The sequence below is a fragment of the Haliotis rufescens genome, unplaced genomic scaffold, assembly GCF_023055435.1.
Source record: "Haliotis rufescens isolate VD_foot unplaced genomic scaffold, xgHalRufe1.0.p SCAF_3, whole genome shotgun sequence".
In the NCBI taxonomy this organism is placed as follows: domain Eukaryota; kingdom Metazoa; phylum Mollusca; class Gastropoda; order Lepetellida; family Haliotidae; genus Haliotis; species Haliotis rufescens.
In genome coordinates, this window is record NW_025964001.1 from 16,667,103 (window position 1) to 16,689,779 (window position 22,677).

The window sequence follows — 22,677 nt, forward strand, 5'->3', positions numbered from 1 at the left end:
CATGTCACCGTATGACAGATGCGCCTTACTTGTATACATGTATGTTTATGTAAATGTATGCAGACCTATATAAAACAATTAGATAAAATATTCTTTTTTTTTCAATTTTATTATTTTTTACAATAAAGACCTGATCCGAGGGACTCATTTTGTATTTCCGACTCACGTGAGTTGTACGAGATACTGTGTCGTCCTCCATTAAGAGATCCGTTTTCACTTCGCTGTTCATTTGCGTTTTCTGTTATTCAACGAGGCCCGGCTTTGCTAAGTCGGCCTAATCCATTCAAAGCTCGTTTCCGAAACCCTCCCATAATACCAGTGTGTCAGGTTAGATAATTATATTTACTAAAATCGAAACTGGATGTCGACATTGACTGTAATTAGAGCTAAATACACTTTTTGACGGTCCCGTGCCGACTTCGTTTCACATGCAGTTTGCAAATTTGAGTTTGGCGGGAAACCGTGCTATGTGATGTGTAACCCCCGTACCTTGTTATCAACCATTCAAGATGGCGGCGATTGTAGACTTCAACCTGTATCGAGATTGAAGTTTCATTTGGAAATATTAGGATTAATATTTAATTATGAGCGCATCTATTAGCGCACAACAGATTTTATCCCATTCCAAAATGTGTGGCTCATAAAATTAATTTCCAACGGAGGGTTTTAGACGTTTTCCGGAATTTTTACGGGCCGATGTGTGGCGGTGTTTTGAATGTGTGAACTTCATGGCGTCTGGGTGATACTAAACCACCCTTGATGATCGCCAGCTGAAATTAGCGCGACATATATTCTTGGATCTCTGGTGACAAACCTACCAACAGGAAATTAAAATGGCGGATAATACAAGTACCCGACGACGTGTAAAATTATACATGCTAAATGAGGATCGCCAGTGGGATGATCGAGGGACAGGGCATGTGTCATCGGCGTACGTTGAGAGACTCAAGGGAATGGCATTGCTAGTGCGATCGGAAACTGATGGTTTGTATGAATAAAATATATTTTTTCAGGTGCAATTAACATGAAGAGATATTTTCCGCACGTTGTAAGCTTTACCTGTAACCCACATTGTCCTTATTGTGCACTCGAAATGGGGTCATACTCTGGGGTCATTCTTTGAAGTGCTTGGCTCGAATCCGTTCACCCGCTGTTGTCTCAGCAGACACTGTGATTTCATCGTGTCAGGGCCATTAATGTCATTTTGGTGATTATTTTATGCCTACACACACTTAATATGTTGAATATTGGTGGATCTTGTACCTGGATACGTAAATAACTAGTACTCACATAGACATGGCTTATCTATTTATGGAAAACGTGCTGATGTCAATCAAAATGGCGTAACATTGAATAAAATTTACAAGAACAAGCTTGTCCAGTACTGTTGTGGCACATATTATGAGATTTCTAATGTGCAGAAATGCAGGCTGTGAAGCATCTGTTGAAGATATCATCTTTTATTACCATGGTTGAAATTTAATTGAAATGTTTTCTTCATATGATCATGCTAATATTATTTTTCAGGGTCAATATTGCTTGAATCTAAAATACAGCCCGATACAGCATATCAAAAACAACAGGTATGACTTGTAAAAGAATTTGTGTTTCTTGCATGTTTGGGATTTAAATGTGCTAGATGTTAACACTGTGTCAAGATATAACCATTTCTAATGAAAGCTCTGTGAAAGTTACCAGTGGATTAAACAAGAAAATTCTATCAAAATGATTAGAACATAAAACTATCTTGAGGGTAGACAAAATCTATTTGAATCAGGGACCCTCATAGTCTTAATCTTTTAACGTTTGGCTCATTATAAGTATCCCGTCACTTGCATTCTTAATTTTGAACACTGTATACATTCTGGCCATGTACATGGCATTGATAGAAAAACTGTTTGGAGAAACTATCTGCTCTAGTAAATTCTGTATAACTTTCAGACTGGTGGATGTGACTACCAAGCTATTAGTTTGTCAGGTCAAGCCAGTTTGAAAGGGAAGAACTTTGCTAAAGTTTTGTTGTTATTTATGCAGCTTATGTTCAATATTTGCAGGAAACCTTGATTGTGTGGTCTGAAGCTGACAACTATGATCTTGCGCTTAGTTTCCAAGAAAAAGCTGGTTGTGATGAGATATGGGAGAAAATCTGCCAGGTGAATTAAACAAGATACTGTCATACGAATCAAACACAAATGTGCAATGTAAAAAGATGTTGTAGTTCTTTTATCTATCTTATCCTATGACTATCTGGGAAACATAAATGGATTGCAATCTTTGCCTTTAACAATTGATCCATCTGATCAGAACCACAACATTTGTTTAAGGCCTAAAGAACTGACATTAATGATGTTCGTTTACCATGAATGGTGAATATATGATGTGGGTTAATTTTGCAATTGGTCAGACAAAGAAAAACAGTTTTTAGATTTCCTGACTACATGATTTGTATATGCAGGTTCAAGGTAAAGACCCCTCGGTTGATATAACACAAGATGTGGTTGAGGAGTCAGAAGATGAAAGGTTTGATGACATGCCTGATGCTGCACCACCAATTGAACTGCCCCCTTGTGAACTCAGCAAGTTGGAATATATCTCGGAAATCTTCAGTAGTGTTCTTCCATCACCTATACGACGGGAAAAACTATCAGTGGCCATAGAGAATGAAGGATACATTAAAAAACTGGTGGAACTTTTTCACATATGTGAAGACTTGGAAAACATGGAGGGTCTACATCATTTATTTGACATATTCAAAAGTATATTTTTACTGAACAAGAACGCCTTGTTTGAGATCATGTTCTCAGATGAATTGATTTTTGACATTGTTGGTGTGTTGGAGTATGATCCTTCCTCCCCATCACCAGTGAAACACAGGGAATATCTCAAAAGTACTGCCAAATTTAAAGAAGTTGTTCCAATTACCAATCAGGAGTTGGAAAACAAAATCCACCAGACTTACCGTGTACAGTACATTCAAGATGTGATATTACCTACTCCTTCAGTGGTCGATGACAACATGCTGTCATCATTAGCATCATTTGTCTATTTCAACAAAGTGGAAATTGTCAGTATGATTCAGGTGGGTACACAGACTACACATGGTATATGATGACATCTTCAGGTCATCATGACTGTCACTAATTGGATGTGTGTAAGAATTAGGAGTCATATATGAGGGCTTTATTAAAGGAACTTGATTTGACTTGCACTAGATGCATATTGATATGAAAACCAAGAAAGCATGACAAATTACACACAACACAGGGATTAGCGATGTAGTATTATATATAAAGCCATTGTGTGTGTTCAAAGAATAATGTTGTGTGGACATTTAAGTGATAGTCAGGGTTAAAATGTTTTGACATGTACTTGGGAGCATGTTGACATAAATATTACGTTGCATTTTTCAATAATAGGTTGCACTGGTGCATGTTTTATATAAGTAAATCAAGCCCTGTAGATAAAGCAACTGATCAGTAATTTGCTTTATGCTTTGAAGGTACATGTATGTGCATAGTTGCTGTACATAAATTGCATGCTTATACTAAAACTCGCCAGACAGTAAAAGTTTCTAAAAGTGTCATGAGGATAAAGTACTAACCGTACTTTTTTATATAATATTTACATCAATGAACAAGGACGACAAAAGAGGTCCTGGGAATTGCAGGGATAAAACTGTATGTTTATTTTCAAGTTCACAAAGATGTTTACTTTGGGTGCATCTTCATACACGGTAAATGTCATGTCAGCATGCCCTAGATAATAAGTGTCTCTAAATTAGAAGTTTGGCCCTTTCTTTTTATTGAGATTGATAACATCCTATTCAATTTCTGAACCCTCAGGTTTATTTTCTGAATCTTGCTGTTCAGTTAAAGTGTTTGTGTTTTCATTAATACTGTTTGCACATACATGTATTACTTTTCCATAGAACATTTATCACTGGCATTGTAAAAAGGATACAAGTTCTATGTGTGTCTGTCTGGCATCTGTAATTTTTTTATCTTTGCCATTTAGATTTTCACTGTGCTAAAGACCCAAAAATACAAGGAATTTCGAACCTTAAGTTGGTTTAAGGGACTTTTGACAATGATGACAACTATATATATGAAAAGTAAAGGATTGACCCTTTGATCACACATAAAGTTACTTTTGCCCACTACAAGCTAAGTAACATTTGAGTGGAAAGTGAGGGACATGTAATGACATTGTAAGGGACTGGGAATTTTTATGCCATTTGTGTTTTTTATTCTTCTATACTTAATCATGCAGAGTTTTACTGGACATGAAATATTGCATCCAAGATTCATGAGTATTGAGAGTGGACACAAATAACTTGTGTGAGTTCCATGCAATGAAAAAAAGGCATGGCTGTTTAGGTCAGTAAAACCAATTGAAATGAGTAAGCACATGAATTTTACATGAATTACTGTCAACGTCCAATTTTCTTCACTCAATCACTATAGTTGGTTTCAAATAAGGATAACCCAATCCATAGTGTAAGGCTTCATCGATACTTTATATTTTTTATGTTGGTGGTACAACAGATATGAAAGCCAACTTGTATGAAAGATTTACTCTCAATAGCAGAAAACTTCAAAGACCATAGGACCTCCCTTTTTCTCTAACACAGGAGAATAATGACATCACTTACCAAATAAAACTAAGGTACTGAATAGGTCAATGATGCTAATTATAATATAATGGAGATACAATGCACTACATTGTCCAGTTTAGGACAGGCCATGTCTTACTTTTCAGATTGTCTTTGTGTTCTTTCATGCACAGGTTTGTGGGACAGTTGTGAACAGTAGATTCTCATGAAAAAAAAATTACAGATAGTGACAGTCAAGTCATTGATGTCTATATGTTGCATGCACAGCTGCATTTTATTTGCGTGTAGTTATCTGTTAAGAGATGCCTGACTCTGGGTTATCATTAGGTACAAAAGTACTGCAAAAGTATTGCCTGCAATGTCAATGTCATTCACATCATATAAACAGTGTTCCCACTACGGCAAGACTGCAGAACGGTGATGACTCACCCAGCAGGGATAGACATAGCCACTAGTCCGGTATTTGGAAACTAGGGAAAATCTAGAGGGACTATTTATTTTACTGAAGCTATAAGTCAGACTAGATGGATATTACTAATGGTATCTACCCCTGACCCAACAAGCATGATACCAATCACATTTATCAAGATCATGTTTAAGTGAAGGGCGGGGCAAACAATTGTGTGAGTGTTAAGCACTTAGACATTTTGTAAAGTCACTGTCTCTATTGAGTCTCAGATCTTGGGATTTATCTGGGGTTCCTAATCAGTAATCAAGTGCCCTTCATTGGCAAATTGGGGAAAAAACATTACTTTGTCAAACATTGTGATTAGAAACTAAGCATAAACATGATAAAAGCCTCTATCCTTCATGTTCTTATTGGTTCTGTTAATATATAGTGAAATACAAACCCAGCATAAGTCCAGACTAGTTCAAGCAGCCACACACACTTGCATGCACATCACTGTATAGGTGATAAATGAAATATTCTTGAATGCAAAGTTTCATCGCTGCTCACCTGTTATCTATGAGGGTAGGAAGATTGAGTGTAATTACTCTTTTGGTCTTTGCATGTGCATTTTAGCGATTTAAATGCTGATTGGTCAGTTGATGTAGCTTGACATTTTGCTTCATTGTTGAGAACAGTAAGATTTGACTGGTGTCAGAGATTGATAACATTAAGTCATTGGAACCTATGAACCAGCTTTGTATCCAGATCTTGATAATGTATTTTTAACGCCGTGTTAAGCATGTTGAGTCAAGGCAGATTAGAAATTAATTGCTATTTTCACTTGTCTGAGGTGATGATCTGCAAGAGTTGTCTTTTTCTTAAAGCTAACAGTACTAGTCCATGAGGAAATGTCACTAGTCATTCCTGTTTCTTACTTGTCTCAGACTAGCAGACTTTCTATTTTTCAAATCCTGCTGCAATCGTCCCAGTCGCAACACTTATTAAATTGATTAAATGTTAATGTAATACCTTTACCCTATTTTCTATTCAATTATTTTTGTATCAGTCTTTAGGTGTTGTCTTTGTAAGCTATGATTTGATTTGTACAAACAGGGATTTGTCTGGGTCTGCTCAGAGACTGATATTCGGCTCCACATCTTCAGCTAAATGTCAGTACTAATTCTCAAATTGGAAAGAAAATGTCCCAGTTCATGTTATAGTTATCACTAATGTTATGCTTCTGTCATGGTGACTTGTATTTCACTAATAATTGTACCGATAAGGAGGAAGAGGCTTGAATCATGTTAATGCCTAGTTTTACATTGTTTGAATTACAATGTTAAACTACCTCTGAATTGACGAAAATCAGCACTTTGAACAAAACAAAGCTTCCCCCTATTTGCTTGCCAAGGGCGCTTAGTTTGGAATCCTAGATACCTGACAGACAATTCTCAGCTTTAGGTATATGTAAGTAGATGCTAACTGTTCTTTTTAGATAGATATAACATTTCCTTCTGCCTTGCCATATGGTGTCTTGGGCTAGTGCAAACATGTTCTGAAGCAAGCTTGGAAATATGATAGCTTGTGCTCATGGTGTTACAGTGACCTCCTTAGCCTATTTTCAACCTGAGCTAAGCCTATGTAATGTTTCGCAGGATTTGTTTAAATGTAGGACAATGACAGTGCAGTTGTTCTGAAATTTTTATTCCCAAGAAAAGTTGTAGGGGTATTGTAGAGCACAGTTGTGATTTCTGTGTCAGTAGGGCAGTGACTCATGGCTGATAACACAGGACATTCCCATAGTGAGGGAGTGAGCAGGGGTCACATTTGTTGTTTTGTACTGTGATGGCTACTGAAACGGATAAACCAGACAACCGTGCTGGGCACCATATCATTTGAGCCATTGAGTATTTACTGACAAATCATCATTGTGCGCAAGTAGAAAGGTTACAATGTCATAATTACCATGATTATGCAGAGTTTTGTCAAACTATTGGGCTTTTTGATGATTTTCTGGTATATTTGTAAGCAAGCAGCTCAAAATTTGTTTGGTGATGGTGCTTTATTTTGCAAATAAGCAGCTTATCTGGAGCTCTGACCATGATTTTTTGTTACATTGATGGACACTTCCATGTATGCAGTGTCAGAAACCAGCATTAGGACCATTGCTCATTTACCCACTTTCTCAATTATTTTTTTAGAAGTTTTTGATATTTGAAAGTTACATCATCAATAGGATTATTTCTGTTTAATTTCAATGACTATGCTGTTCACTTTCTCGATTATCAACCAGTTGAAAGGGATAGTCTCACTGTCCCACAGCTATCAATAGGATTAAAATGAGTTCCCATGACCATATTTCTGATATGTTCAAAATATGCAACTTAATCCACTAGTCTGTAGTCAGTCTAGTAAAATTCTGTTTGGTTCTGTAAGCACAGCTAATAAGATAGTCTATATCCTCACTTCACAAAATCTCCCGAAGATATTGCAAAGAACCATGTTTGGCAAGCAGAATTAAACAGTTTTGGAACTGATTGTACATGTTGTGGTCATCACCTGTAAATACAAATGTTTGTACTGTTACCACGGTTACTTAGACCAAACAAAAGGAAATGATCTTCAGATTCAAGATTATCATCCAGATCAAAAGAAAGTTCCTTTCACGATTGTTGTGGAAAATGGTTAGGTTACTTCCCACTACTGACAGTTATCAGAAATATCTCCTCAGCTTGTTATCTTACTGTCTCTTGAAGACCCGTGAAGATTCCGGGTTAGAATAGGTCTTCAGCAACCCATGCTTGCCGTAAAAGGCGACTATGCTTGTCGTAAAAGGCAACTAACGGGATCGGGTGGTCAGGCTCGCTGACTTGGTTGAAACATGTCATCGATCCCAATTGCGTGGATCGATGCTCATGATGTCAATCACTGGAATTTCTGGTCCAGACTCGATTATTTTACAGACCACCGTCATATAGCTGGAATATTGCTGAGTGCGGCGTTAAACAACAAACAAACAAACTGTCTCTTGAAATGCTTGACCCGTCTAGCACTGTTTTTTGGTAGTTGTGTTGGAATAGGGGTTGGAGAGAGATTAAAATAATCACCAACTAAAGACATCTTGTATCTTATTTCTTCCTTAATGATCACTACAGAACATACCAGCCTATATAGATATGTTTATATTCAATGTTCGCTTACAGTAAATGTTGCAGTATGCATGACCTGTTTACTGCCAGACTGGACTTACGTCATATTCTAGTATTTCTGCAATGTGACATATTGTCTACAGATCATGAAAGTTATCCAAATGCTACCTCTTGTTATTTGTTATGTTTCATGGACTACTCCAATCTGGTAAACAACTGGTTGCCCAAGTCATAAATAATCAATAAAACTCAGGTGTATGTATATGAGCTGAAGGTAGGTAGGGGACCATGGAGACCAGTCAACCTAGGAAGATAATAAACACATACCACTTAAACAGCTAGTCTTGTCAACATCTTTTCGGTCCAGTAAACTGAGTTGAGACTAGTATAGCCTGTTTCCAGACCCTAGAGAATAAAGTGAAAAAGGTGTCCAACTCAAGTCTATAATGATTTGGAAAGCCTAGATTTACTCAGCTAAAATTTAGGATTGTTCTGGGCTCCATTTGAATTTAATATGTTATATTTAGTAGATATAGATATTTAAATAAGAGAACTATTTTTCTGGGACTAAATGTCAGTCTCAGACTTGTAGTGAAAGCCTACATGTTGAAGGTGATATTTGTTGAAAATGATGCTAATAGACACATTTAGTCTTGTACACCAAACAGTCTGGGGTAGATTGCACATTGCTTCTCTGTGAGATGGTTGAATGACCAGCATTCAAGTTTAGCTGCTGGTACATGAAGTCTAGTAAAATGTGTTTTGATTTTGCAGCTTTGTTTATTATGTACATGACAGGTCATTCTGTATTTTAAAGGGCAGGGGTAGAGATATACCCAGAAATTCAGTCTATTTTCATTTTCATGTTTTAAACTTAGATATTTTTTTTATTTCAACATTTGTGCAACCTAGCAAATGCAAAGTTTGATATGTGGATTTTCTGAGAAAATATGAATTTTGTTCATGTTTTGAACTTTGATATTTTTTTTAATTCAACATTTGTGCAACCTATAACATGAAAACTAATTCATGGGTTCTTTTCCAATTGGGGGTACAGTTTCTGTACCAATAGGAGAGGTGCAGTGCAAAGTTTGATTTCGATTTTGGATTTTCTGAGAAAATATTGCTTTTTTCATGTCAAGTATCCGGCAAAGCTTACCAATGAACATCTTTGATTCATGCCATTACTATGTTATATTGTTGTGCTTTTATGAGAAACCGGCTCAAAAGTTTAGGCATCTGATCAATATATCTCCAAGATCAAAATTGTTCTTCAGCTGATGTTGGGAGTTGAGGTCAGGGTATTTTTTGCTTGTTAACATGCTTAATGCATCAAACACTTTAAAGTACTCACAATTAGAGTTAAAGTGATGCCTTCTCCTGACATTAAGCATTCATCATGTCTATGTAAATAAGTGCTCAAACATCTGGTATATCATATTCTGTTTATTAAGTTAGCAGAATACTTTGGAAGGGCCAAGTATAGAGCATGATTGACGTAATATAAATAATTCTTGATAGGTTAACTGCAAGGGCTACAAGCATGGTAAAAGAGGTCACCAACACATTGTGTGATTGGTTGGCTTACACCATCTACACAGGATTTATGTTTTTGTAATGTCGACACATTTGAGTGATCATGTTTATGTCTGGTTTCAGTGGTTTGTCTCCTTACTGAATATATGTTTATGGATTTTGCTTCACTGGCTGTTTTGTCTGCAAGAACATAAAGGAATTGTTTTGATTGGTAATTCTCTGACCAGCAAAATATCCCTAAGCAGAATGTTGCCAGCTGCTTCTGTTGTCCGAGCTGACTCAATAACAGATCAATAAATATAAATGAAGAAACCCAGCTGTACAGCATATGATATGGGGAAAGAACTCTTGCTCTGATATTTAGGTTTCATATGAAACATGATAATCTGAAAACGTGATGAACAGCTCTACATTGTATGTCTATATGTCTTTCAGACATTAGCAATTCAGTCATCACATTCCAGGGTCTGAATTTCCCTGTATTTGAATGCAAGGCCATGGGGATAAAATCTTTATAGCATGGTTAAATAAGATTCCCGGTACCTTGAAGGCACATTTATAAATCTTAAGGTTTTATATAGAAATACCCTATCGCAATGTAGCTTATCATTTACATCGATGTACATGCAGCCAACAAACACGTCAAATACTAAGAAGTATCAGTGCTAGCGTATTACTTTCTCTAAGACATAGGTGTGACCAGTTTGGATTCTCCCTCTGCGTGCTTATTGGCACATTTCCCAACGTCCAAAGGGCACACTTAAACATCTTTTTGAGTGTTCTATGGCACCCTGGAAAAGAAATACAATTCTGTGCCTTCACTCAGCATGTTATATTTTATTGTATGTATTAATTATTTCTCTATGAAAGTGTTATTCTTTCCAGGATGATGAAAAGTACTTGACAACACTATTTGCTCAACTAACTGACGACGAAACAGATGATGACCATCGGCGAGATCTCATTTTATTTCTGAAAGAGTTCTGCACTTTCTCACAATCATTACAACCTATCAGTAAAGAAACATTCTTTAAGGTTGGTGAATTACTTTGAATTGTGTTAGAAGTATTTATCTTATATTTGATGTAAATTAAGTTAATTCAATGTACATTATAACAGAAAACAATACTTTTGAGAAACAAACACCCAACAAATGATATTATAAATATGTGTTGAATGTTTTCAAACTGTGGAAGATATGATATCTGAGGCCATGCTCATTATGTTTTTTTATAATGACCCATTTTGCTTTTGCAGACACTATCGAACCTTGGGGTATTATCAGCAATAGAAGTCATTTTGGTAAGCCAATTTTATGTCCACATTTTAAGTTCAAATGAGATGCAATACATATTACTGTTTAGCATCATATGTTTGGCATGAAACTAGATTATGACACGTTCAATGTTTATTGTGTTTTCAGATATAAATTAATACATCTATAAGTATGCATCAACATTATAGAAATATTTTTGTCTGATTGTTTGACATTCAGTTAAACCATGTTCTTTTGTTTCATCAAAATATCTGGAGAAAGAAACATGCAGGATGTTGATATTTCACATGAATTTAATGTTTTATGTATAAAATAAACTTAAGTCAATATGATGTGGTTATTTTACTATTCAGATTCATTGCACTTTCAAATAAGAAATGACCATAAGTGAATCTTGTTACAGCAAAATAACTAGTCTAACAATCTGCGCCTTGAGACACTAGTATATAACCTGAGTAAAACTGCTTTCTCTGGATTAATCTTGAATAACAGACTGCTCTTTCATTCTACAAAGATGTAAACCCTCCCAGTATTTGATGAATATGCAACAGTATTTTTAACACTCTTTGGTATACTAACAGTTTAGTTCAAACTAACAAGTAATATCTCAGATGGCTTGAAGAGTCCATGGTTGATTTTTCTTCAATCCAACATTGTAGTCTTCAGACTTAGGCTTCTGAACATGTGCTATTATCATCTTCCTGAGGCAAGGGAGTTAACTGACTGTAAAAAATCCAGTTTCCACCCTTGCTGAACAGGGCCGGAATTTTTGGGCTAGATCATGGCACCACCAGTGGCTATTACAAGTTGTCCCTTCTTTGTCCCTCCTTACTGATTCTACCTCTTATATCACTTGCATTTGCTTCAAAGAAAATGGTGGCACCCACTCAAGATGATCTGGTCGATATTCAAAATCTATATTTTGATAAAAATGGGTCTTACTTTGTGATTTGCATCAAATCATTTAAGTACCTTGAATAAAAACCCGAAAAGATTTGGAAAATATCTGTTGACGCCGTGTTGGCAGTACACATTCTTTGCAAATCCTGCAATCGATCGAAACATACACAGCAGTTTGTGAACAGGATGTTGATTTGGTTACGCGAATTTGATTGCACTAAACGTAGACTTGTTATTCCAGCCAAACTATTACTCCATAATTCCAGAAAGTTCAGCAAGGGTGGACACTTGACTTTTATAGAAAGTTAACTCCCTTGCCTCAGGAAGATGGTGCAATTATAAGGCATTAGTTTTATTCTTGGTAATCATGTGACGCATGTTGCCAGCCTGGGACCCCAGTATTCATGCCTTAGACACCCAAAATGTATTACTGAGAATTTCATGGACTCGAAAATAGACAGACCTGGGTAAATACATAAACTATGTTAAAGACAGGCTTGAATTATGGATTTTATCTGCTGTATTCTTTCAATGCGGTGTTTTGGTACAGATGGTATTACCGATCTGTACTGCATCTGTACTGAATCATCATATTGAAAGAATGTAGTAGTTAAATTTGGTAAGTTAACTTTGTCTTCATTGATACTACAGCTCCTAAAATGCCACCTAAACATATTTAACTATATTTTCTTATATCTTGAATGCTGTAATCTGTTCATGTAATGCTAGCTTTAGTGAATGTAGGTTTTTTTCCTGAAAATTGCATTCTTCTTGTTTCAGGGGTTAGATGATGCTAGAATGAAGACAGCTGCCATAGACATATTTTCCTACATAGTGGAATTCAGTCCGTCCATGGTGCGGGAGTTTGTACTTCATGAAAGCCAGAATCAAGATGACGTAAGTCCTGTCTGAAAATACTTGTAGAATTACCTTCATCCTCTTAATAAAAAAGTGTTCAAAATTAAGGGGAGTGTTTAGGTTCTCCTTGCTGGAATCTGTCCAAGGATCTATCTAGACCTGCTCGAATGCTGCAGTAAATGTCAGCAGAATATTTGTTTCTAAAAGTAAAGTCATGACTTTCCAAATGTAATGATATCAGGACAAAAAAATAAGTTAAAATATTTCTGAATTTAAGAAAATATGAATGTAAAAAAATCCAATTTTTCAACTCAACTGACTGAAAGTCCAATGAGCCCTTGTCATGGCCTGTTTATCTGGTGTCAGTCATGAATCGTTAACAAATGTTATGATCTATTCAATTCTGCAAAGATGTATATACACATGAGACTTGCACTTTAAATTCTCTCACAAGGCAAATTTGGCTATATCTCCTTATGAGGATGACATGTTTTGTTGAGGTCAATATGTTATGGCGTTAGTGTTTAGTCCTCAGTATTTATGCAGAAACTGTTTGAATGTCAATGCTGACAGCAAGGTTTTTTATACTACCAACCTAAAATTGTAGGAGGTAAAGAGTTATGCCAAGGTATTTCGAGTTGATTCTTTTAAGACTTGGTGAACACATTTTATACCTAAAGGAGAGGCACAGTGTGAAGTTTTGTTGGCGTGATTTCAGTATTTTGATTTTCTGGGGGAAAAAGTTTTTTTCCATGTTTTTTGCTTGAATTGTTTTCCTTAAACATTTGTGCGACATATAACTTGAAAACGACAGCATGGATCCTTTTCAAATTTAGGGCACAGTCTCCATACTAATTGAAGAGGTACAGTGAAACGTTTGATTTTGAAATGTGTATTTTCTGAGAAAATGTTTTCATGTTGTGAACTTTAAAATTTGTTTTACTTTGATAAGTGGACTTTCTGAGAAAATATTGCTTTTTTTCGTGTTTTGAACTAACTTACCCTGCTTACTTTTTCTTGTTATAAAAAGTGTCTGTCTTTGTTGACATTTTAAACTTTTGACTTCACATCCAGATAAGCCAGTGCCATAACACTATTTTTAACAATTTGCCTGCCGTGGAGTCCTAGTTAAATCCCTGCTACGCATCCCCAAGAATCATCTTTGTTTGCAAAGGGAATGAAAGCTGTGTAGGAATTTTTGTTGTTGATTTGAACCTGTTGTTTCAATGCAATAAGCATATTACATCTTTCTTCTGGTTGCAGGATGAACTCTTGATTAACCTAGTCATTGAACAGATGGTCAATGACGCAGATCCTGGTGAGTAGAATGATAGAGACTGAATTACCTTTAATCAGCTTGCACCAATGTTTCCTTAACATGCTTTACCACAAGTAATCTTGGGATAATTGTGGCTTATAAACATTTTTGGTACCGAGGTTTGTATAGTTTCATATAACTTTTGAAGTATGTTGTATTTGTTTAGGTAAGAATTTGTACTGACAAATGTTTAAATAACAAATACTTGAATGAAGCAGATACACAATTGAATACTAGATCTGGAAAGTATGATATTATGGAATTAAGTTGTTAAGTAAATCCCCCTTAGGTGGGATAGTAATAGTGTTGTATGTTGTGTCTGTGATTCTTCTGTCTACTATATCTGATACTGTTTCTCATCATTGTGGACTGCTATCTAGAACTGGGGGGTGCCATGCAGCTCATGACAGTAATCAGGCTGCTGCTTGATCCCGAGAATATGATGCCAACAGCCAATGTAAGTCTTATAACCTTAATACATTGATTCGGATATGGTTGACAAGAATGAAAAATGTGATAATTTGTTCATTATGCACTATTTTTTAGTGAAATGGATTGTGAGAAAGGTTCAATAACTGTAATATTCTCTTCAGCCTGCTTTCAACACTGCAGGCCGGTGTACTGGCCACAACGTCACTAGTCCCCAGATACCGCAGGCCGGTAAACGTCCATGCTGTAGCCACGTCACAATAATATGAACTTTTATGAACTTACCTGTTATAACATTCATTTATTAAATCTATCACTTTTCACAATGTCAAAAAACATATATTTCATATCTATTCATCATATTTTATCAATAGATTTCTTACAGTGTTATTGAAAAAGAAATTCCTGCACACATGCTTCGACAACAGATCCCTCTCGAAAAAGTCAAGAGAAAAATAAAGACATTTCAAGCAAATACTTATATATATTCAATATATGATCAACAAAAATATCTATAAAAGTTGTCAAACTTGCATCTAAGTGAAGATTTTCATTTTGTGCGATGATGCTCTTTAAGTCAAACAACATCTTGGCATTTGTCGCCCCTATTTTCATGCTCGGACACGATCTTTAATGACAAAATATGTGCATAAGAAATCTTTTTCACAGTTCATAACCTAGCACGATATGTCCACGAAGTACACATATTTTAAGTGTAGGTCGCAATTCCATGCTTAAGACTTTCAGAATAACACGACTTAACCAAAATCTTTCGTCTATATCTGAAATCATCATACATGAGGATGGTATCCATTGCTGCAATTTGATTGGCTTTCTTAGGTCACATGCTTAAATTTAACCAATCACGATACTGGTAGCAGATTACGGTAAAAAAGCATAATTAGAACCCAATTTCAATTAAATAATAATGCATGTTACAACTACGAATATACCCCTGGCGAGATTACTTTAATATTGTGGATGTTCAGAGCTTTCGCACAATACCAAACATCAAAGGAATCTTCACACATGTTATTGTACAAGGCTTCGATAACCGAGGTATTTCACATGTTTTCGCATGTACTGAGTGGAATGCCACTGTTATCGGGAAATAGGTGCTGATAGATATTATTTAAAATTCTTCTTATAATTCTTTTCCACACAGAAACTATGACATTAAAAAAGAAATAGATCAGTGGATATTGTAAAATCTTACAATTGCTGAATTTTTCGCTTCCTCTTTGCTTAATCTGGACATTATGAATGTGTTAACTTAATTTTTATTAAAAACGAATTTAAGTTGTAAGTGAATTATTTAAGTAATATTATTAAAATTATATAAACAGTATTTATAAACAGGCGGAATAGACCTGTTAAATGGTGTATGACATGCAGTAACAAAGATGTTTTACCAGATGTAAGTACCAGTGTACTTTTTGGGGTGGCTAAGTAGGATGTAATGTTTGCACTTGACATTACAGAAGACTGAGAAGACTGAGTTTCTGAGCTTCTTCTACAAACACAGCATGCATGTCTTGACAGCTCCCCTTTTTGCCAACACAGTGGATGAGAGGCCAAGTAAAGGTAAACAACATTTGAATTATTCAGTTGCTCATTATATCAATTGCTGGATTATCTGGTCCAGACTAGATTGTTTATAGGCCTCTCCAGGATTTTCTGGGATTATTGATCCTTTAATGCAATGATATAAAACAAAGCATTAAACCCTGTCCCTATTTAATGGTATTGTTACAAGTAAGTACAAAGCAATATGATTAGTTATTAGTTAATACATTGTAATATGAATTGGGAAATTTTAAGTTCCAAATTGGGAATTTTTAATGATATCTGCTGCAAACTTTGGGTCAAATGTTGGCCTCTGAGCATGTCTTGATTAAATCCCTGCTTCTGTCACTTTGTCACTTATTTAATGATGTTTGTTTTCTAGATGATTACCAGACTGCTCAGCTGCTAGGCCTGATTTTGGAGCTGCTATCTTTCTGTGTGGAGCATCACACGTACCACATCAAGAACTATGTTATTAGCAAGGACCTCCTTGGTAGAGTGCTCGTACTGCTCAAGTCAAGACACTCTTTTCTTGCTCTTTGTAAGTTGTTCACAATGTTAATTTGACTCTTCTTCTGGTGTACCTCGCCATGATATTGCTGGAATATTGCTATAAGCGGTGTAAAACCATAGTCACTGATTTGACTGTTGTACTGCTTATTTCTGGAGTAAATTGTCTGAAATGTGTCTGACAACTGGATGAAATCAGAATACGTTACATCAATAGTCAAAATGTTCCAAATGAGGGGGTCCATGAGGTTCTTGCTGTAATAAATTGGATCAAGAGAACCCATACAGCTTCAGTTTTTAACCCAAGAGTTTTGTCATGAACCCCTCAACTTTCAAGCTGGAATTCGAAACACTGCAGATGATTATAGATCTGTATGAACACTGACCCGAGAATACTTGGTTTCTTGCTTCAACTTTATCTGATATTCTTCATTTTCACATAGTCATCAGGATAACAGGTCAGGTATTATTTTTGCTCAGCAAAGTCTTGAGTGGATATAAGCTGACTATTATTTCTTTATTCTTTGCAGGTGCCTTAAGGTTTATGAGAAAGATTGTTGGCTTGAAAGAAGAGTTCTACAACCGATATATTGTCAAGGGCAACCTGTTCAAACCTATTGTTGAGGCATTTGTTGCCAATGGAGACCGATATAATCTGCTTAACTCTGCAATGATTGAATTGTTTGAATTTGTCAAAGCTGTAAGTTTTTGGACATTGGTATTTAACATTCAAACACAAGTTTCTTGATAATTATGCACCCGTAAGCAATTTTCAAAAATGAAGAAATAGCAGCTATTACAAGCGTAACTAAGTTAAAAGGTGCTGGATTTTCTGTTCTATCTTTTGTTGGTTTGATTTCGAAAAGCATATTTGATGGATTAATCAAAAGTATAATTGATTGTAATACAAAGCATCTGATACAGCCTCAAAACGTGTTTACCTTGTGACTGTTCATTCGCTATTTATAAATATCACTACAATTAATGAATATTGAGACATTTTCAAGTACATGTATTTGTAATTCTGTAGCAAATCAGTTAATGCCTTGTTTTGAGGACATGGAGGGCAGGGCCCTGATGCCTGCCTCTAATGTGATTTGACTGATAAATTGTATGTATTTGTACAGGAGGATGTGAAGTCTCTGTGTTCACATATAGTAGAGAACTTCATCAAAGATCTAGATGGTGTGAAGTATGTGAAGACATTTGAATCATTAAAACTGAGGTACGAACAACAGCAAGACAGGTTGAAAGACAGGGCAAATACTGAGAGGTAATTTGCTCAGATATCTACAACTTTGTTGCTTTGCAAGTGTATCATGCAGCATTACCTGGCATGTCAAGTCCTTTGATGGAAATATTGTTTCATGCATTGATCTGAAAAAGTGAATGAATTTTGGTAAAACATAATCACCATATTTAATTTGAAGCAAGTGAATTCACTTGTCAGAAATCAAAGGACTGGATTTTGTAAAAGTAATTATGTAAGGTCATGCTGTAGAGACACTTGATGTTATGTAAACGACCCAGTAACATAAATACTGATCTCTATTAGTGGTGGGACGATACACCGATGCATATTTTTCTTCCCGATACAAGTATAGATCACAGTCGCACACTAAGTAAAAACTATCGATTCATACCTTAAATGTTTACTTTAATGGCTGTTACACGGAACTTTAATTAGTCGTGAAAATTAGTATTGAAAAAGTAAATATGGTCATCCATTGCGTCATACTTGACACTGTCAACTGTAAATCGTCAGTGTGCTAGGTATTTGACTATCCTATCTATGAAAAAGATGTCTTACGAACCACAGATAAGGGCACATACAAGTATCGTGATACGTATTGGATGGTGAACAAGGTATTGTGATACGTATCGGATCGCATAGTTGGTGTATAGTCCCAGCCCTAATCTCTATCACATGCTCAATTGTAAACTCTGTCAAAGAATCCTAGCTGGTAAATGAATTTATCGTCAATCAACAAGTGAACTCTGTGTAATTGATTGATTTGGACAGTATCATATAAATGTGCAAAACATAATTAACATGAGTGTAGAATGTATTCTGAGACAAATTGTATGATGAGTAAGAGAAAAAAAGAAAATATGAAATGGTTTTACAGTGCATACAAGGGTTTCCGCGAGTATGAAAGTTATGTAAGTTGTATTCATGTACAGATTTGCTGTATTCAGTCACCCAGGATCACTGGGGCGAATGAACCGCTTCCGCCGAGATGTTCGGATCATGGATGAAGAAGAGGAAATGTGGTTCAATGAAGATGAGGAAATGGATGACTCTGAGGCCCATGCTCCCATGTCAGACATCCTCAGGACAAAACTGGATGCAGACTTTGACCAAATAAATAGAATTTTAGAAAATAAAAAAGGTTAGAGAGAAATTGACTTTGACTCGAGGGAGAGGTTGTAATGCGTGTGAATAGACTTGTTTAAAAATACCAATATTTTATGACATGTATGTTTGACCAGTTGCTTTTGAGGATCCCCAATTCTCTCTATATTCTTCATGTATTCAAATTATACTGAAAACATGCTTGAAGTGTGGTCAATCTTTTATGCTTCAATCGAACTGAATGATATTGAGGACAAAAATATATGTAATTTTTTTTTTTTTAAATACAAATGTGTTTTTAACATAGTATCTGAATACTGACTTTTATTTGAAAATATCTTTCACCTTTCAGCCAAAGAACAGGCAGAGCTCCGAGAGTCTCCACCCAGACTACTCAACAAGACTTCCACTATCAACATCAATCTACGCAGTGGTAGTCCCCTCTCCAGTCCCAACAGCTCCCCAGGCAGCCCAGGCTCGCCCGAGAACGCCTACTCCCCACCTGGAAGCCCTGGCAGTCCTAACACACCCAAGATAGCACCTCCACCCACACCAGACTGTTCACCTAACTCATCGCCACAACTTAAACCAAATGCTATCGCCAAAAAGGTACTATACTTAGCCTGTTATTTTGTCAGGTTTCTTTGTTTGAAAAGGCATCTGTATTTAAGTACATTTTTTCCTTGGTATGGTTTTGGAAGTTTGAATCCCACATAAACATCATATTTTATGCCAATCCTTACACACTTGTGTATCAATAAAAGAATAAGATATAGAGAATATCACCCAAGTGTCTTTTGATATCAAATATATCAACATAAGTTGATAAAAGTGGAAAAGGTCTGAGGCTTGCCCAGGAGTTTTTCATTTTATTAATGAGTGTTGATGTTATGAGTGTTAATACATTTGATATCAAAAGACACAAGGGTGAGGTTTTATTTATCATCCAATATTCTTCCAATTTTTTCAGTTTGTAGACAGTAATAAGCAGTGTCTTAGTGTCAAAGGTACTGGTAACAGCTTCAGTAGCAGAGCCATTAGGGATGTCATTTGATTGTGACATCATGGTAACCAATGATGTCACAATGGTCTGCAAAGCATTGTGATGCAATTTTATTGCAGTGATATCTACAATGTAGATTTCGCTTGATCTCACCCTTGTGATATCTCCTGTGGGAGCCAGTTTTTTTAATGATAAATGTAGAAGTACACGCTCTAAAAGTATGTTAACCATTAGAAATGTTAGATCATCATGCTTCATGTGAGGTTGACAGAATGAATCCTGAATCATTATTGTGAAAGATGACGCAACTTAAGTGAATGGATGGATGGCCAGAGATGTAGTTGAAAATGTTACCTGTTGCTACTGCTTACATGATATGGCTGGGATAAAACATACTATGCTGACTTTAATTCGCTTTAGCTGATGTTAATTTAAGACTTTCACATTAACAAATGACTACAAGACCTGATGTTGAACTCCTGTGTTTCAGCCATTGGTTGGTCTTGTTGACTACCCAGATGAAGATTCAGATGAGGAGGAAGATGAGACAATATTACCCTCTCCAAAGAGAGCGCGGTTAGGGACGTAACTTCTGTAGTAGAGTAGTACGAGGACTTGATTTACACTGTGTTCTGGGCTTGTCACTGCGTGCATGATGCACAACCTCGCAGCCCTGCTCGCAATGGAGGGAGGGCCCTGTCTGACCTTTGCTTGACCTCACTCAACCAACCATTCCACAGATGAAATGACAAGTCGGTGATAGATCCACAATCCCTCACTGGATGGCCTCCCACACCAGACAAATGGGAGTATACGTAGTACTTGACCAATCCTGGTGCCCGTGACAAGCAGAGCTGTTCATAACCAATCATGATGAAACATTGCAGAACAAGTTTTCCACCAATCATATTGCTGAAGGCTGCTAGTGCATCAGGATCATGCCTCAGGAATTCCATGACCAGCTGTTTGAATACCTGTGCTGAATCCGACTTGTAGAACTTGGTCAAAATAGTGCATGTGTTTAATGTGATTGTGAACCAAAGACATGTCAATAGATTGTATAAAAATGGTTTGTCTTAGAAATCAAAGGATATGCAGATTCTGAGGTTTGAAACCTGTGCTTGTAAGATCGGACCATTCACAAAGACGTTGTTTTTTGTTTTTTAAAGGAGAGACTTTATTATATTGTGATTGATTACAGCATTTGTCATTGTATTCACTGAAACAGCCATCATCATTGAAATGTGTTGTAAATGGAATGTGTGAATTTATTTATATGAATCCATACCATTCATACAGCATAAGTGTTCTCCATTTTCAAGAGATGCAAAGTATGACGACATAATCCTTAACTTCTCAAATTTTAGCATTAGCAAAAATTATATTTCTTCAGCCCCGACATTTTCTCAAAACGTTGCCCTAGAAAAGCAGACATCACCAATTCCTTCAATCTCACTTGTTTCAACGATAATACTTGCACCCTACAGTACAACAAAGGATTTATTTTTATGTAGAAATGGCATTCGAATCATGTAAAAATTACCAGAAGGGTTGTGTGTATATTCTTGAAATATATATATGGATTTGTTCTTTTCTGGGTTGCAAGGTAAATATTGGAAATATCGAGGCTAATCATGCAAGGATGTCTCTTTCTGATGTAGCTACTTAAATCCAAGATCCTTGACCAGGCAGCTGTAAAAAGAAAACAACATATTTTAGGGATGAGATATCCTGGGGATGACGGCGTCCCTAATTCTTGCAGAGAGAATGAAGTCTTTGTACATATATTTTTGTGACAGGGGAATGAAGTCAAATGGGTAATTATGAGTGCGGATACAGATTTGTGGAAGAATTTATTACAATACAATTCAAAGTGATGAGTATCCCCATACATGTGAAGTAGAAAATCCATTTTAGCTGACTGAAATTTTTATCATGTAACATATTCATGTTTAATTAAATAAATGCCATGCTGAAGGCGTGGTTTAGTTATTTTAAGTGCATGGTCTTCTTAATGAACGCTCATGACTTGGACACTGACCCACAATGAAACAATCAAAAGCTGAAGGCTGAATAAACAGATTTTCATATACATCTTGCTTTGCTGTCTTCTGCCATGTATTGTATTGGAATAATGGTCTAATGTTTATTACTGTGAAGTAATTATGATTTGCAGTCATTTTTTCCTCTCATCTGCAACTTGGTTACTGGGTACGTCGACTTAAAAAAATAAAACAAGTAAGATTTTGCAAGGAAGATCAATCTTACACATATGTTTTGGAAGGATTGATGGAATTTTTTGCAAGATCATGTCATGAGGTTTTTGCTGATTGGAAAGACCATCATAAGTGGCCATCAGATTAAAGAATGGGTGAAAAATCAGCTTATTCAGTGCGTTTAGATATGATTCTGAAAGTAATAGGTTCAACCCAGTGATTATTGATTAAATTTGCTGGCAACAAGCACGACCAGGGTTTGAATCAAGGGCCAAGGAATCTCCATGCGATCAGTTCCATCAAGAAAGCGTCGCGTTCTGTTGTGATACAAGCAAAGGCAGCAGTTTATCCATTATAAAGGTTGAATATTTATGGCGCAACAAGCCAAAAACATACTTCAGACTTAAAAGGAACCAACTGCATGTGCGAGTCAGCAGAGAAAGCATTCATAAAATCATTCAATATGGTTGACAACTTCATCTCCCATTTGATGAAATGCAATATATTTCCCTTTACAATCGCTACAACGGCAGGTATCACATCAAGTAAATCCCTTG

The 22,677-nt window shown here is 36.1% G+C and overlaps 1 protein-coding gene across 6 annotated transcripts; it reads left to right on the forward strand.

Annotated features, from left to right (window-relative positions):
- The first annotated feature begins 479 nt into the window (after positions 1-479).
- On the forward strand, positions 480-21,996 carry LOC124111965 (serine/threonine-protein phosphatase 4 regulatory subunit 3A-like). 6 transcript variants are annotated; one of them, XM_046471890.2, is made up of 16 exons: positions 480-984; positions 1,528-1,583; positions 2,055-2,153; positions 2,456-3,079; positions 10,574-10,723; positions 10,946-10,990; positions 12,645-12,761; positions 13,986-14,040; positions 14,409-14,497; positions 15,951-16,053; positions 16,418-16,576; positions 17,076-17,245; positions 17,673-17,818; positions 18,730-18,938; positions 19,254-19,510; positions 20,395-21,996. In XM_046471890.2, the coding sequence occupies exons 1-16, from the start codon at positions 834-836 to the stop codon at positions 20,491-20,493; spliced, it is 2,529 nt and encodes an 842-aa protein (XP_046327846.1). In that variant the 5' UTR covers positions 480-833; the 3' UTR covers positions 20,494-21,996. The 6 variants fall into 6 exon arrangements, with proteins under 6 accessions (XP_046327846.1, XP_046327848.1, XP_046327850.1 ...); XM_046471892.2 differs by having other exon boundaries at positions 18,745-18,938; XM_046471894.2 differs by having other exon boundaries at positions 17,673-17,770.
- Positions 21,997-22,677: the final 681 nt, after the last annotated feature.